The sequence below is a fragment of the Panthera onca genome, chromosome C2, assembly GCF_046562875.1.
Source record: "Panthera onca isolate mPanOnc1 chromosome C2, mPanOnc1 haplotype 2, whole genome shotgun sequence".
Lineage (NCBI taxonomy): Eukaryota > Metazoa > Chordata > Mammalia > Carnivora > Felidae > Panthera > Panthera onca.
The window spans coordinates 46,061,582-46,078,718 of NC_138347.1; the positions used below are offsets into that span (position 1 = coordinate 46,061,582).

The 17,137-nt window shown below is 38.1% G+C and overlaps 1 protein-coding gene across 3 annotated transcripts in view; it reads right to left on the reverse strand.

Moving 5' to 3' along the window:
* Window positions 1-316: 316 nt before the first annotated feature.
* GABRR3 (gamma-aminobutyric acid type A receptor subunit rho3) overlaps window positions 317-17,137 on the reverse strand; it is a 49,582-nt gene continuing 32,761 nt past the window's right edge. For all 3 annotated transcript variants that reach the window (XM_060640192.3, XM_060640191.3, XM_060640190.3), the window contains 3 exons: window positions 15,694-15,846; window positions 6,714-6,910; window positions 317-1,880 (listed from right to left, as the gene is read on the reverse strand). In XM_060640192.3, coding sequence (XP_060496175.1) covers window positions 1,578-1,880; window positions 6,714-6,910; window positions 15,694-15,846 — 653 coding nt within the window. In that variant the 3' untranslated portion in view covers window positions 317-1,577. The remainder of the gene's footprint in view (window positions 1,881-6,713; window positions 6,911-15,693; window positions 15,847-17,137) is intronic.

Sequence of the window (17,137 nt, forward strand, 5' to 3'; positions counted from 1 at the left end):
GTTTCCTAGAAAAATATAATCCTTGGAAAATTCTGAAGGAATTAGAGAAGTTGTATTAAGAAAATAGAATGAAGTATCCCAGAATTAGCCTGTGAGGGAAGTTATGATAGAGATGGGATTTGCCTTTAAAACTTTTGTGCCCAAGAGGAAAATAAGTTTCTAGAACCCTATGTCACTCACAGCAGAGAACCAAAATCAATGTTACTGGTAAATAAGCAGGAAGTTACTTGTCTTTTAACCTAGCACAAAATAGTTCAAATCATTTGGTTCACTTTATGGTGAAATAAATGGCAATACACTTAATGTAACACACCATTTAATTTATTTCCCTTAATTCAATGCCAAAAGTCAAAACAGGAAGGGAAAATATTTCATACTTCTTACCGAGGGCTGATCTCTAAATGGAATCTTTTTCACAAAATACTTAACACAAAAGCATGCACACTACCAGTCTACAAAATGAATGCTAATCGTTAGAGGTTTTTCTACTTAACAAACATTTATTTAATACCCACTTGACCTGATTTACTTGGTTCAACCAACGTTACTATGGGATTACTATGGGATATACAAATTTCATTCAACTGTTCACTCAATACCATGTCTGGAAGCATCTTTAGTCATTTATGAACTGAGACTCCACATCCCTTCATGGATGTTCTTTTCCTTGTTTTGGTATCCCCTTTTCAGAACTCAGACAGCATAGTGTACAAGCCTCTATTTTACATCTATTGTAATTATTATATTTGTTATTTATGAAAGCTACCAGTTCACTGTTCCTGATAGGCTGTGCACTCACTGATAGCAGGAATGCTGTTTTATATTCATTTTTGACTACGTAACACCTAATAAAGTAACTGGCTTATACAGGAGGTCAATAATATTTGGTAAATACAGTAACTAATTCACTAAATGCCTCCCAAACTCTATGAAAGCTATGACTCAACTGTAAAATACAAGATTCTATTACTGAAGATTGACATATTAATTTAACATTAGGATGGGAGCAAAGTTTAGATGTTTTGCTCTTGGACTCAATAATATATGAAATTTAATAGTGAAATAAGATAAAAGACTTGATTGGAGATGGACGGGGAAGCTCTTCATGTACATCTCAGCTGTATAAGTGTCCATGGTCCCACCTTGATGTTGATGTTCTTCCTCACAAGGATTCAACTCTGTTAGGTAGCATGGCACATGGCTAGCACTAAGAATCAATGTTTCTTGAATCATTGTCATAGTCCAACTTTATTGCTTAAATACAAAACGTTTACATTTAGAAAGCAAGGAGGGTCTAGGCGAAGTAGTTACAAAGCCCATCCCTGTGGAAATTTTTCTGTAATATGCATGCCTGTGACTCTTATGTATGGAATCAAATTCTCCAGGGACCTTAAACTCTTTCCTAGATGTAAATCAGTCAACTTTAAAATCTTCTATAGGCCAAGAGAGGTGACTGACTGGCTGACTCGCAGTTGAATCAAGTATAGTCCAACTCATAGTCAAGAGTTGTTTGTTGTTGTTGTTGTTGTTAACCTACTCTGATTCCAAAATGAGTATTATACATTGGGAATTCTTCCTCACACATATACACCCCAGTAAAATAAATTAAATGCAATATACACAGTGGGAAATAAAATCCTTGAGTAGGTGTCAATGACATGATTATTTTCCAGAATGATTGTACCAATATGCCCTCCTAAGGATTGTCTTCTTTTTATCTGAGATGTATCTGTGCTGGGACTACCTGTGGATCTTCCTCGCATGGCGTCCTCTTCTGAGTGTAGAGAAAAGGAAGTCTGGTCCATTTCAGTCTTGCTGTCATGGTAACAACCGTCGAAGGCCATGGCTTGAAATGTATCAATATTATACATTCCAGAAATCTGACAAAAAGACTTTTTGTTAGTAAGCCATGAATATGGTTCTATATGTAGGAACTACAGTAAAAGTCTAAACAATCAGATTTTTAAAAGAGTTTCAATAAATGCTAAGAATGTTCTGCTTATTTTATTTTAGTTTATTTTTTGAGAGAGAAAGAGAGAGTGAGCAGGGGAGGGGCAGAGAGAAGGGGGGACATAGGATTGGAAGCAGGCTCTGAGCCAACAGCAGAGAGCCCAATGTGGGGCTTGAACTCATTACCTGTGAGATCATGACCTGAGCCAAAGTTGGACATTTAACCAACTGAAATACCCAGATGCCCCTGTTTTGCTTATTTTAAAGAATAGAATTCTGGTTTTGCTTTTGGTATCTGACTAAAACTCATTTTAATAATAAATGAAAAACATTATCAAAGAGATCTGTTTTTAATAGGGACTTAGCAAGGTTTATTATTATCTCCATAGAGATAGTTGAACATTATACAAATAAATGTTTCACAATTATAATGTCAGTGTTTTCTAATTTAGTTTTGGCCTGATAGACTTTTACACTCAATGCATGTTTCCCCAGAAGGGAACACTGTTTCAGGTTTCCCCCTTTGTTTCTGCATAGTATGAATTGTTTGACATAAGTTTGAGTTGAAATTGAATATGATTTATCAGCAAAACCAATTGGATTTGCTTTTCAACATATTGTTGTCTTTAGAGAAAACACAGTAATATGCCTGGTCAGTGTAATTTTTTGTCCAAAACCAAAACAATATTATCAGGTGATCGACTTATGCTTAAATTTGGAGTAGGGATAGGAAATGATTTTAGCTACTCTCTTTAAATGCAAATTGGTCAACCTTTCTCATTTTTTGCTGAGAAGTACCTATAAATGATACCAACACAGCCCAATTAAACAACTTGAAATTGGCTTATGTTTCGGAAGCAGAGAATGAATTATCAATGCTTTCTGGCTCCAGTGCCTGATTAAATCTAAACTACCACTTTTCTTTAAGGTTTTACTTTGAGGGAGATGGTGGTTCTCACTGATACAGAACTGTGTCTAGGAAGTAGGTGTTACTAATTGCTTTATGAGAAAACGAAATCACTTCTTGATCTATAGGGAAGTTAAAAAAATGAGCAAATATGAACAGGCTACCACTGGCTGAAATTATTCAGAATTCAAATTGGAAGCTACAGAATAAAGTCTGCCAAAACATGTATTTGGTTCACAGCAATTAAAAAAACTAATATTTTACTGAATTCAAGAGACATAGAGAATATTTTGTGTAGTCAGTAAACTAACCAAGGACCCATACTCAAGTTATGTTGTCCTTTTTTGTTTTAGCCATAGGAACTTTTCATAACAAAATGAAAATGGATGATAGGAACATAAAATAAGATCAGGACTCAAAAACTAACCTCAGATAGTAAAAAATAACACTAATAATATATTCAACTCTGGATCTGAGAACAGAATAACTAGTATAATCTCTTTCACGGTTTTACTATACCCACCCAGAACACTGCTGAGTTATCCCACTGGACACTATGATAATTTAGAACCATTCATATAATTGATTAAATCTTGCAGTATACAATTTACCAGTAGGGTGCTAATTTCCACAATTTCATAAGTTGGTTGTTCTAATAGAAACAGTTTTAGAATGGGTCTTTAATTTTTCACTCCAGCCTACAAATAAGCACATACCTAAGGCATATTATATCTAAAGTATAGATTTGACTGTTTTATGTGGAGTTCTAAGTCCTGGAAGTAGGAAAACATTCAGATGAAGGAATAAGAAAGAAAAGAATTTCCTTTCTCCTTTCTGGGCAAAGGTCAACAGTAGGGACAATTTTCCCATGATCCTTGCTGTTCTCCCAGCTCTTGGCACCTGGGGGAGGTTGGGACAGGGTGTGTGATGGCGGTGGTGGCAGGAAATGAGCTTTGCTTCACTTCATGATTTCATCGGAAGGAACTCCATAGCCTAAGATTCCCGGTCTTTCTCACTATCCCTGCATTATTCCATCCTAGAGGTTTCGCAGAAGGAATTAGCATGTGTGGCTCAGCAGCTCCTTTTGAGTCCTCACTTTAGGATCTGCATTGGTACCTAAGTTTGTTCTCTGAAGTGAGGTAAAAGGAGATTATCCTTACAGGGAGAGTCCTGAATTGTCTAGCTTCACCAGTGACCAGAAGGGGTAAGCACATTCAGTACAGTGATGAAGTATTAGTGAGACCTCCTGCTCCCATATCTAAGCACTTACTCCAAACTGCTTTATCAACAACAAAGGTGACATCCTCCCATCTGCCTGGTTTCCACATCTTTCTCTAAAACTGGTTTCCCACTTCAGGCGTAGAGAAAAGAAGTATCACCAATTATCCCCCCAAACCTACAGACATATCCTTCTACCCTGCCCCTCACCAGGGCATCCTACCCCTTTAACAATATCTCATCTCAGACAGCCTGTTCCCACTTTCCTTGTTAAAACCACTATTTGCTCAGAGCACATGAGCTGGGCATTAATCACAATAATAACTCAATATTTGTTTAGCATGTTACAGTTTGCAAAAGTTTCAGACCCATTTATTACATTATTCGCAACAGCCCTATGAGGTAAATAGGGAAGAAATTCCACCATTTTGAAAATGAAGAATGAGATCCAGGAACAAAAAGCTAGAAAGTGGCAGAGTTAGGTTTGGCATCACTACTTCTGACTCCAAATCTGTGTTCTTTCATTTTTCCCCACAAATATATGAATGGTAGGACATTTCTTTGAGATAATTGCACCTTTGAAGGAGGATGCTTAGAATGGTGGTTCCTAGAGGCTGGGGAAAGGGGAGAATGGGGAGTTGTTGAACGGGCACAGAGTTTCAGTTTTGTAGGATGAAAAAGTTCTGGAGATTGCTTGTACAACAATGTGAGTATTCTTAACACTACTGAACTACACACTTAAAAACAGGTTAAGATGGTAAGCTCTATGTTATGTGGATTTTACCACAACTTAAAATTTTTTTTAAATGGATGGTACTGACTAATTAAAAGATTTTCTTCTTAGTGGTACACAAGAAGAGTGTGTATAGCTCCAAGTAGTGAAAACTAAAATTCAGGTAGTGTGAACATATGTGTTGTGTGGCAGGTGGGAGTGGATAGATGCAGACAGTTTGGAACCAAAAGACTGGATAGAGATGGGCCCAAATTCCTACAGTGCCTCTTGCTTGGGTTAACCACTTCCACATAAAAATAGAACAGAACAACAACAACATTCTTTTTCTTATCACACGTCTTTTTTCTCTGTTACCTTTAATTCACAGATTATCTAAATCGTTGCTATTCTCAGTGCAGGCAATGGATCAATGGCATCTGGGACTTGTTAGAAATGCAGACTCCAATCCCACCCCACATCTGCTGAATGAATATCTGAACAAATCCCAGGTGATGTGTACACACCCATCACTGCATACTTGTCCAGAAGCTCCCAGTTCTCTCACATCTGCCTAGAAGTCATATGGGTATGCGTGCGGTGGGGACACATACACAGTGTCAACAAAAGAAATGGAGGCATCAGCAATAAAGCAAAATCAGCTCCTATTACAGCTTTGATTCAAAGGGGATATAATAGAAGAAGGAAGTGGTATTACAGGAGATCTGAATTTCAAATGCATCTCTGTTGGCTGTGAATCTCTTGACAAATCACTTCACTAAAACTCTGCTGCTTCATCTCAAAAATAGAGATAATAATCTCTGCAAGGCCTACATCATGGAGCTGAGATGAAGGCTCAATTTGAGAAGAGGATATAAAACACTCTGAAAAGTAAGAAACACTCTCACTAGAGGTATAAGAAATATTAAATAATGTTTTGGGTGTACATAAGTATGCATATAAGAATTTCTCAAACCAATGTGAATATATTTCATTAAAATCATGTTCATAGATGCGACACACACACACACACACACACACACACACACACACACATATGTATATATAGATACAGCCTTAAGTACAGGCTACCAAACAGATTAATTACGTTTCTTAAGTACAATATCTTATGTCAGTTGTCATAATAACAGGGAACTGGTGCCCTGATCCTTTGTGAAACGAAGCAGGTAGAGATCAATCTGTCCATGTTTACTAAACCCTGGCACAAGAAACATGTGATGACATTTAGAACCCAGAAACCACCTTTTATCCCCAGTATCCCAAGGAGAGAAGAACCTCTCTTTACGCTCTGCCACTCTCCCAAGTAACAAGAAGAGAAACATAAATCCTAGCTCTGGTGGAGAGAAGCACATCATTTATGGATTGAGAGCACAGCCATTGGAGTCAGGGAGACCCAGAAACAAATCCTAATTCCTCTTTGGCTGTGTGACCTTGGCCAAGTTACTCCCTAGCTGCTCCTATTTCACCTCTGTAAAATGAGGGTTATACAGTACCTACCTCTCGGGGCTACTCTGAGAATTAAATGACATGCTGTGTCATTAGGTGGTTAGTGCAATACCAATATAGAATAAACACACATTAAATGTTAGCTATCATCATCATCATCTTCTTGAAAGGATGTAGTTTACACCTCAACCCTTTCTTTTCAAAGGATAGAGGCGGTGGAGAGGAGCACACTGAGAGAAATTCCTCACACAAGAAAACCCTCCTGGCAAAGGTGAATGAGATGCTGAGGAAACCAGTCAGCACAGGCAGAATAAAGTTCAATATTAAATCCTGTGAACTTGCATCTTGCCAAGGCATATAGACTTAATACAAGGGCTTACAACATTGTCAGGAGAGGGTTATAGGTAAGGACAGTCTTTTTCACATTCCAAAAGGGATCAGATAGTTAAAGCCAGGCAATACCTTCCCTGTCTTCTTGAATTGTTTCCACTCTTCCACTGTGGTGAGGTAGTTCACAGCTGCATACTCAATGACTGACAGGAACACAAAGAGGGAGCTGACCCACAGGTACACGTCCACGGCCTTGATGTAGGACACCTGGGGCATGGAGGCACTCATGCCAGAGATGATGGTGGACATGGTCAGCACTGTGGTGATTCCTGCCATTGGAGAACAGTGACAAGCTCAGTGACATAACCACTCTGTTCTAGGATCTGGTGCTGGATTACACCAGGGTAAGTTTTTCTGGAACACTTTCAGATGATCAAAGCTGGGAGTGGGGGAGGAATCCCTGCATGTTAACCTAGTACACATCTTGAGCCCAAGCAAGAAGCTCTCCTTGGATTTGTCTCTTTGCCCTGCCCTCACCCCAACTGTCCATAATGTTTCCTTCCCCCCATCTAAAGACTTCACAGACTCAAACATATTTTTAAGGACTCATTCACTCATTTGCCTTCAGTTGGGCCTCTTTAAACCATCCCAGAAAGGTTCAAATGTGTTCAATTTTAAAATTCCTTCTGGAAAAGAAATTCTAAAACCATTCCCACTACCCTTTCCTGTCATTTTGCAATTTACTGTTAAGAAATTGCCTTTGAGTCAATCTTTAATCTTTCATTCACCAGAGAGTGATCTTGTCATTTTCCATATTTTTCTTTCATATAGAATACTTATGAGCCATTAGTATTGCTATCACTCTGTCCCTTGTTACTGAAACTACAGTTCAATTGAGATTTAGGATGGAAGTGTGATCCTGGAGGCTCAGTTCAGCGTAAATACTTGCTATTTGACTGTGAAATGCCATTTACATTCCCCACCCCTCCCCCTCCCTTTCCTTCCCTTCCTTGTTGGCCAGTCTCTCCCCTTCCCTCTTCTTTTCTTCCTTTCCCTTCTTTATCCTCTGGCATAAGCATCAGAGGTAATGAGATCAAGATTCTGGGGCACAATGGAGAAAGAAGTGACTCGAGATTTCCTTAACAAAATGCTGGCCTCGGGGTGGGCTAGTCTGTGTCTGCACTAATTTCTCAGAGGGACGCAGCGAGAGTGCTGCCTGGAGAAAAAGTACAGTATTGTAAATATTTGAAATGTACACTAGCTGGCACAGTTTTATTTCCTAACTTCCCACCAGGGAGGCACAAATGGAGTCCTTAATGATTTTTATAAGTTGTGAGGACATTTTAATGTCAACAGACAGAGTCCCGAACAGCAGGAAGAGCACCATGATTTACTCCTAAATGTACAGACACAGCATGTGGACAGCTTTCATCACACACTTCCACCCTTCTACAATAATTCTTCAAGGTTCTCATCTGAGGGAGCCCATATCAAAGACAATGACAGATCTACAGAGCTATTCAATTTCAAATTAAGTTTTCCATTTGTATGATCAAGACCAAGGACTTGGCATTTTGGCAGTCACCATGGGAGGGCCCTGGAGTCTTACCTTGACACTGATTCAAACTCCAGGATAAGAAACCTAAATGCTATTCTAGCTCTTACCATTAAATACAGGCCACTGTCTCACTGAGTCCCAGATCTCCCCAACAACGGTAGTATGGACCATCTGCATATCCGTGGATGCTGTTTGCATTCCTTGCTACATAAATGTGGATATGTGATTTTTTTTTATTCCCATTACAAATGTATGCGTAGCTGAAGGCAAGATTTTTTTAAAAAATGTTTTTATTTATTTTTAAATGAGAGAGAGCACAAGCAGGGGAGGGGCAGCGGGGGAGGGGCAAGATTATTAAATAAAGCTTGCTTGCCTTTATTGAATGTTTACCCACCAAAAACCTAGGTAAGTAAATATTATTAGGCACACATTGTAGAAAAGAAATATGAGCTGAGAGGGCTAAGTAACCAGCCTGAGTTTGAAAAGCTCCTGAGTCAGGAGCAGGGCTAGAAATTTTCTGAGTGTGGAACCCATGCTTTTTATATGCAAACCTGCTGCTTCTCATTCCAGAGGGATCTCTTTTTGTTTCTAACATTATAAACCAATCTCTATACATGAAGCAACTCTGAGAGGAAGACACTATAAAGCTAAGAGTAGAATTATGTCAGGAAGTATACTTTGTGCTTTTCAAAAAGCTAAAAGTCCTATTCCTTTCAGGACTTCAATGGTAAAACTGAATGAATCCTGCACTAATATTCATATTTAGTAGTTTACCTTATTAGTTAAAAAAATTTAATGTCTTTTTTTACTGGTTTTCTACAATATAGAAGATAGAACTTGAGTTTTTTTCAATGAACAGTAACATGGGGCTTAATGGACAAAATAAAGGTTTAGAACCCATATATGAGTTTCCTACATGCCAGATAGATCTTATTGGGCATTTTAAATAGATGACTAGTGAAAGGCCACTAAACCGATGGCCAGTAAAAGGAAACTGCATTATCTATTTTTTGCCAGAGAGCAATAAACTATCATTTTCCTTAAAAGGATACTTAGTATAGCTAATTTACTATAGCTTTATTTATTTTTAAACCAGCATTTTATATTTTCCCTGTTTAAAATGAGCAATAAAAAATAGCGAGTAGGGAGGAGAGATTGTTTGAGTATGCAAGTAAAGGATGAGAAAACTGATATACAAATTCCTAAAGCAATAGAACTTGAGTCAGGAGTGTTAACATCTACTGATTAAAACACTTATGTCTTGAGCCACTCCTTAGAAATGCATTAATCTTGACAAATTGTATTCCTTCCAAACCCTTTAAAGTTAACATCCCAATAAAGGCACTTTAAATATATGAAGTGACCATTTAGTCAAAGAAAGGTTCTGTTTAGATTAGGATTAGAAAATTATCTTCTCACCTACCAATATTGCTCTGCATGGTCAGGAAAGTGTTAGGAGACAATATTTGGTCTGGCCCATGGGACTGAATTCCCCTGAGCCAGTTATGCCATATTATGCATTATGCCAGTTATGCAGTTATGCCATATTAACTCTTAAGGACACATATAGGGTCCTAAGAACCCTTTGGTCTAGTGAGAGATACTGATCTTTGTGTTTCATTGGCCATTTTTCTTTACATGTGATGGAGAGGTTCATTGACTAGTGTGATGGCAATAGGCATCACTTATGGAACTATTGAGTCAGTTGTGTATTCAGTAGTTGTGCTGTGGACAGGTCTTTTGAAGGCATAGGTATCTACATTTATGTTTAAGTGAATAAAAACATTTTCCCTGTAGGCCTAAGCAGAAAGAAAATATCAAGTGATCTGAGAGAAAAGAAGGTAGGTTGGATAGCCTAACACCACGAGTCTACGGCTAGAAACTAACAACCATTGCCGCACAAAGGTGGTGTCAGAGTCCAGTGCCTAGAAGTTCTGGTAACCTCTATGATGGTTAAATGAATTACTCCTAATTATTTACTTTTTTCAGGCATATGTCATATCCTCTGTTAGGAGACATTTTTCTTTATAAGTGTCTACATGCCTGAAAACTTCAGTTGTCTTTCTCTGCCATGTCTGTTCCTGGTAAATGACTCTATTACTTAATATGCAGTATGAATGGCATACCTAGAGGAGCCAAATGAGAAAGATGGAGGCAAGGGAAGAGGAGGCAGATAGAAGGAAGAGATGAAAGTACAATACTACGCATCCTTCCATGAGGGTTAAAACATCCTTGAACAACTTTATAATAGTCTCATTCCCTCTCCACACCAAATCATATGGAAAGATAGATTAGTATTTTTAACCCACCCCACATTCCAAATTATGGTAGCTATTATCTCTTATGAAAATCTCCTAATCACAATTGATACTTCTATGCCGTTCAGCCTCTACTGTTTTTCATTTGAAACATGACAAATGTGAAAGGATCTTAACAAGCAAATGATTCATCCTTACTTAGCAAATGAATCCAAATGTGGAAAGGTCTTAGCCAACAATGAATCCTTATTGTTTTCAGTTAGTAACTAAAATACAGTTATTAAAAACATGGTGGGCTAAACATTGGCAATTTAACAACTATGTATTGAGAACAAAATATGTGCAGGATACTGTACTAGTCACTACAGGAACAGAAAAGATGGTAATAACGATCCTCGTCCTTAAGGAACTCACATTCTAATACAGGAGACAGGATAAGCTACCAAGGCACCCCGTAGCTATTACAAGATAGAGGAAGTAAGGTAGAAGAGATACCTTAGGGGAGATACAAAGTGCCATGTGGCTCAAATATTGGAGAGACCATGTCTGCCTGGTGCCATCAGTAGAAGTTTGTGGCCATTGAGAAATGGCAAGACTTTGACAGAGGAGGGATAGGTAGAGTAAGAACAAGAATAAAGGTATAGAAGTACTATAGATAAGATAAGCAGTTAGTCATGAGCGACTGTTGAGAACACTGAATATTCAAACTGGTTGAAGCTTAGACAACCACTTGGGGCAGGAGTATGGTTAAAGATGCAGCAAATAAAAATACACGACACTCAGTAATATCTGAATTTCAAATAAGCAACAAATACTGTGTTAGTATAAGTACATCCCATACAATGTTCAGGATATACTTATACTAACACAGTATTTGGTGCTTATCTAAAACTCAAATTCGACCAAGTGTCTTGTATTTCATCTGACAACCCTCAAGAGGCACCTTGAATTCCAAGCTGAGGATATTTACTTCAGTGGCATTTGAGATGAGAGTGTTGTGATCACAGCTGAGTTTAGAAATATTACTCTGGTAGTACGGTTGGATTGTGGCAAGAAGAATAGGAAGTGAAATAAGCAAGTACAAGGCCTATACAAGCCCATACTACAGCTTTGTGCAAATCAGCAAATGGTGCCTTTTTTCTGGAGGATATCATCCCATGCCATGTCCCAGAGAGCTTGGGCTGGATTTCTGCTCCTTACTCCCATCTGGATCAGATGTCACAGCCTTGCAAAATGGCCCTGGGCAGGTAGGGATCTGTTAGGGCAATCCAGGAAAAATTAACAAGGGTCCCAGCACTGGTCAAGGCAGGAGGAATGGAAGAGAAAGGATAAGCATATCTGAGGACTTTTTATAGAGAAGGCTAACTCTGAAGATTTAGGTACCTTATAGCCACAGTTCTCAAAGTGTGGTCAGTGGCTCCTTTGGGCTCTCCAAGACATTTTCAGAGGGTCTGTATAGTGAAGATGAATTTCACAATACTAAGACATTGTTTACCTTTTCCTTATGTTGATATTTGCAATGGTGGGAAGCACTGCTGGGAAAAGTTACTGTTGCCTTATCATGAATTCAGGCAGCAACACCCACCTGGTCTAGCAACTGACAATCACTGTATTCTTTAACTGTCAGTATCACAGTAAAAAGAAATCAGTAAAATGTTTTAATTTTATTAAATTACAGCCTTTGTGTATATACCTTTTTAATATTCTGGTTGATGAAATGAGCAGTATATATAAGGCACTTCTCCATACCAAACAGCAATGGCTGTCTTGAGGGAAAATGCTCAGACAGTTGAGTTATGAGCTGAACAGGAGACACTTTTAAAAATGGGACATCACTGTCACTTAAAAGAACAACTCACAGAGAAACTCTGGTTGTTCAGATTTGGGTATCTTCAGGCATTTTGTCAAAACTGAGTAAAGTAAGCCTATCACTTGAAGTAAAGCAACTAATGATGTTTGTTGCTAAATGATAAAATTTGAGATTTCAAGCCAAAACTAGAATGATGTTAAACTTGTATGTATCACTATGAGCTTGAGAGTTTTTCCATTACTCAAAAACTTTTTGATGAGATTAATAAATGTGAGTTTTTGAATTTATATAATTAATTACATGAACATTGAGAAGATCTGTATAACTCAGTGCACCAGTATTTTTCAAATGGTTGACGCACGGGTGAAAAGATCTAGGCAAAATGCAAGCTAGATCAATGAATTTTAATCTAATAGAGTACAAAAAAATTCACTGATAGAATATCAGATTCCACATTGTAATTAACCTTTAAGAAACTGTCACTTTCTGAGTTTTGGTGCAATGTCAAGAAAGACGATGCACAACACTATTGAAATATGGCTCTTTTCTCTAACCACATATCTGAACGAGGCAGATTTCTTCCTATATTTCAACTAAAACCTATTACAACAGATTGAATGAGGAAGCAGAGATGGGAATCCAGCTGCCCTCCAGAAGGCCAGATATTAAAGGTTTGCAAAAATGTACAACAATACCACTCTTCTCACTAATATTTTTTGTTTTAGAAAAAAGTTATTTTATGGGGCACCTGGGTGGCTCAGTCGGTTAAGCATCCAACTCTTGGTTTCAACTGAGGTCATGAGTTCACGGTTTCGTGAGTTTGAGCCCCTCATTGGGCTCTGTGCTGACAGTGCAGAGTCTGCTTGGGATGCTCTCTCTCCCTCTCTCTCTGTCTCTCCCTGACTCATAATGTCTCTGTCTCTCTTAAAATAAAGAAAGAAAGAAAACTTTAAAAAATGCCTTTAGAGAAGTTATTTTTCATAGAATATGCTAACTTTTAATGAGTTTATTATTGCTAATTTTAAATGGACTAATGCAGATTTTTAAAAATTCTGTTTCAATAGCCAACATGGATAAATAATGATAGATATAACCCACAAAACAAAAGCTCTCTAGGGTTCCTAATAATTTTTAAGATGTAAATGGGTCCTAAGAACCTAAGAATGACTGCCCAAGACTAAGGAAATTAAGGGTCCAATAGTGAAAGACTCAACACATTCGGGGCCCTTAGAAGAACAAGAAAAGTCAAGAGACTAAGTGGGATTTGGGCAGGGGTGGCAGAGTTGGGAAGAGTAGTTTGTTGGGTTTTGAACATGTGGAGTACCTGTAGTACCTGGAAATGAAGTCCAGGCGGGCAGCTGGGAGTAGTATCTAGAACTTGAGAGAAAGATTTGTGATAAAGACAGGGTTGGGATTTGCTTTCATAGAGACAGTAGTCAGAAGCAAAGGCTTGTTCCATTTGATGAGAGAATCAAAAGCGAGCAAAACCTTGGAAGGTAATTACCCAGATTACCTACTCAGGGAATAGAAGGAAGACAAAGTAGGAGTACAAATGAAAGAAAAGTCTAAAAAAGGAGAAAACCTAGACTAGTACAGAGTACCAAAAACAAACTTATTGTTTGTTTAGTCTCATCAAACACTATGGGCCAGGCACAGCCTAGGCAGTTGACATAAATGCTCCCATTTATTTCATACAGTGACTTTGGAAGGCTGTATTAATCATCTCATTTTGCAGATGAGGAAGATGAGGCTGGGCTCTTGACCACTACACTTGATTCTGAATTTGGAGAGGATGCTTAATAGTGTCAAATACTTCAGAGCTTCAGATGATGGAGGGGGAACAACCGAGAAAAGGCAAGAGTAAGATAGAAAGATAGAAGGACCTTCTGGAGAATCAGGTAGCCCAGTAGTATTTGTGAACAGCCAGTAAAGCAGAGCCCAAAATACCTTTGAAAAAACTTGAGGGTGTTAGGAAGCAAAAACCTGAGAAGATAGCAGTGGTATAGGCATACTACAGTTCCCTTTATTAAGAGAAGAGGGGAAAGGGACACTTCTGATTTGTATATTATTTTATACAAATCTGCATAGCAATTTTCCAACCCTGCAGGGACCCAATGTAGATGCAAGAAGCATAGAATTTCAGGGGTTACTTAAATGCATTTCAGTGTTTTCCATTCACCCCAACCCACCCTGGAACCAGCTTTGATTACTTGTCATTTTCAAAGTGTAAGAGCTGAGTAGTTGGCTTCAGGAATCTGATTGAAAATCATGTTTATAAACCTTTAGAGACTGGATGTCTTTCTCATTCTGTCTTGAGGGCTGGTAATGTGCCTTTAGCCTCCTGTTCAATTCTACCCTGTCCCACTGCTGCACTGAGGTCAGGGCATAACTGTTCTGATGTGAAGGAACAGCCACAATGCTTTAATTACTTATTCAGATGGTATTTTTTCCCATGAAGATATTCAAGCCTCAAATGCTTGTAGATTGAAGCTTTTAATAGGGGAAAGAGGTGAACAAATTATTAATATTAATAACAATTTATGTCTTTCAAATGGTCTTTTGAAGTACGCATATAATTTGCGAACATTAACTTAGAAATCACCCTTTCTGGAATGAATTGTGTGATAATTACAACGATTGTGAAGCACTTATAACAATCTTCTCTCTAGATAGAGCATTACAGGTGAAAACAAAATCAGCTGAAATGAAGGGAGCTCTGCCCTGAACCAGCCAAGAAGGCAAGTGGAATTGACTCTTGAGTTCTCATTAAGTAACGTGTTATCTAAGTGCTTAGCCAGGCATCCTGCACTTAGTGAGAACATAGTAACTGCTAAGTGGGTCTGAAATGGTTCCCATAAATCAGTATGTGTGACAGTGGCATACAACATGCTAGGTGGAGTAGATAATCACACCTGTGTGGTGACTTCATGAAGCTGGCAATGTCTCTCCACTTGAAATCGCTTGCCAGCTAAAGTACCACAATAACTGAAATTTCACTGCAGTTGATTCTGATTTTGGTGTTTAGGTTAAGGCCTGATTTCTAATTGGCATTGCCCCCTATTTCAAGAAGTAATTTATCAGGATACCAGTAGTATAGTGGATTGAAGGTTCTTTTTTCTATGATGCAAAGGTTTGTCATGCATAGCAAAATGGGTTTGGGCAAGGGATGGGGAGGTTTCCTGAAAGTGAGGAGATAGGTTTGTAAAGTGAGGCTGTTTATGCTTCATAATTTCATAATTTATCCTTATTAGTCAGCATTTGGTCAGCTGGTGCAGGCTTCATACCTAATGTCTCAGTTTCCAAGGAAAGAGTCCAATTACAGTTTGCTGCTGAGGCTGTTGAGATCAATGTTATAAGCTGAGTGTAAGTCTCTAACTATCCCTACTAAACCATCACTCCTTTCTCTCTACTTATCATCCCTTTTTATTTACCTTCATTGAACTTTCTCTGATATTAGCATTTCACAAAGATTCAGAAAAACCTTACCCAGGGAAACTCTTGCAGGAACAGCTCTTCGGTCAATCCAAAATGAAACCCATGAAAGCATCACCATCAACATTGCTGGGAAATAGGTTTGTAGCACGAAGAAGAAGATATGCCTCCTTAGCACAAAATTGATGAAAAGCCTATTGTACCAACCTATGAGAAAAAGCCAGAGTTTTCCTTAGAACAGGCTTCCGCATGAAAACATCACACTTCATGAAATGACCTGCTTCTTTAAACTCTAAGCTCTTAGGGAATATGGAACAGAACACACTCACCCTTGTTTACCCAGCACAAGGACAGGGTCTGGGCCTGGCATTCCATCGATGTCTGTTGAACTGAAGTCTGTTAAGTGATCTGAAGTCTGTTTAATTATGTGATTCAAAGATTCCCCTTAAATTTTATAGCTGCTGTTCAGGAATGAATGGTAATCATATTGTGTGAAATGGCCTTTAAAGACCTTTTTTCCAAAATATATTGTGTTCACATCATTTCTACAAGTGAGCCAGTCTTCAATACATGACTAATAACTGCATGCAATAGCCAATAAACCATTTATTAGCTATAACAAATGAAAGAGAACATCTTATGTGAAGGAAAAGGTTCACAGTAGCTACTGAGTCATTGGATTCCAAGTTGGAACCCAGACAGTGAGGCTTTCGTAAAGGGAGTGGGTGAAAGGAATATCTGTAAACTGTTTGTATTATTTCAAAGTCTGGCGGGTACCATTAATTTATGTATGGTAAATCTACAAAAAAGTAACCAAATGATGATGTTTCTTTGCTTCTGACTGGAATTAAATAGATTCATGTTGCTAATATTGATTAATTCATGCTGATCAGAAGTAAGAATTGTGGTCACATCCATACAATTTTGTTCAGGTTTCCCTTTTCACATTGGCTGCAAGGAAGTTTAAAGCCAAAAAACAAGGGACTATTAGGTTAAAAATTATAAAACAAAGTCATAAGTATTGCAAAGTTAGAGAACCCTTCTTCTAGTCTCAGTATTAATTTCTTAGGAAACTCAAGACGGCAAACCTATTACACAGAACAGGTCAATATTTAGGCATTCAGCCTAAAACATATACCTAGCAAACCCACCTTGAATTGGCATACTATTCTCTTAGTATTCTCTTCTCAATTATGTGCTGATGACCCTTCTTGTCCCCACCTGTTCTGAGGTTCTCATCATCAGTTGATATATGTTTCAGGAATATCAAACAATTTCATTACCAAGGTTAACAACAGATACATTACATAGTGCATTCTAAAGTCAGAATATACATTATTTTTTAAGCTACTCATTTTGTCTTGTATTACCCATGCCACAGCCCTGCTTGATTTTTGTGTGCGGTTGAGAGTTTTTATTATAGCTGTATAGTGGAATAGCAGTCTCTCTGATGTTACAGCTTCATACAATTATTTTGAGATTAAAAGAGATGAGTAAA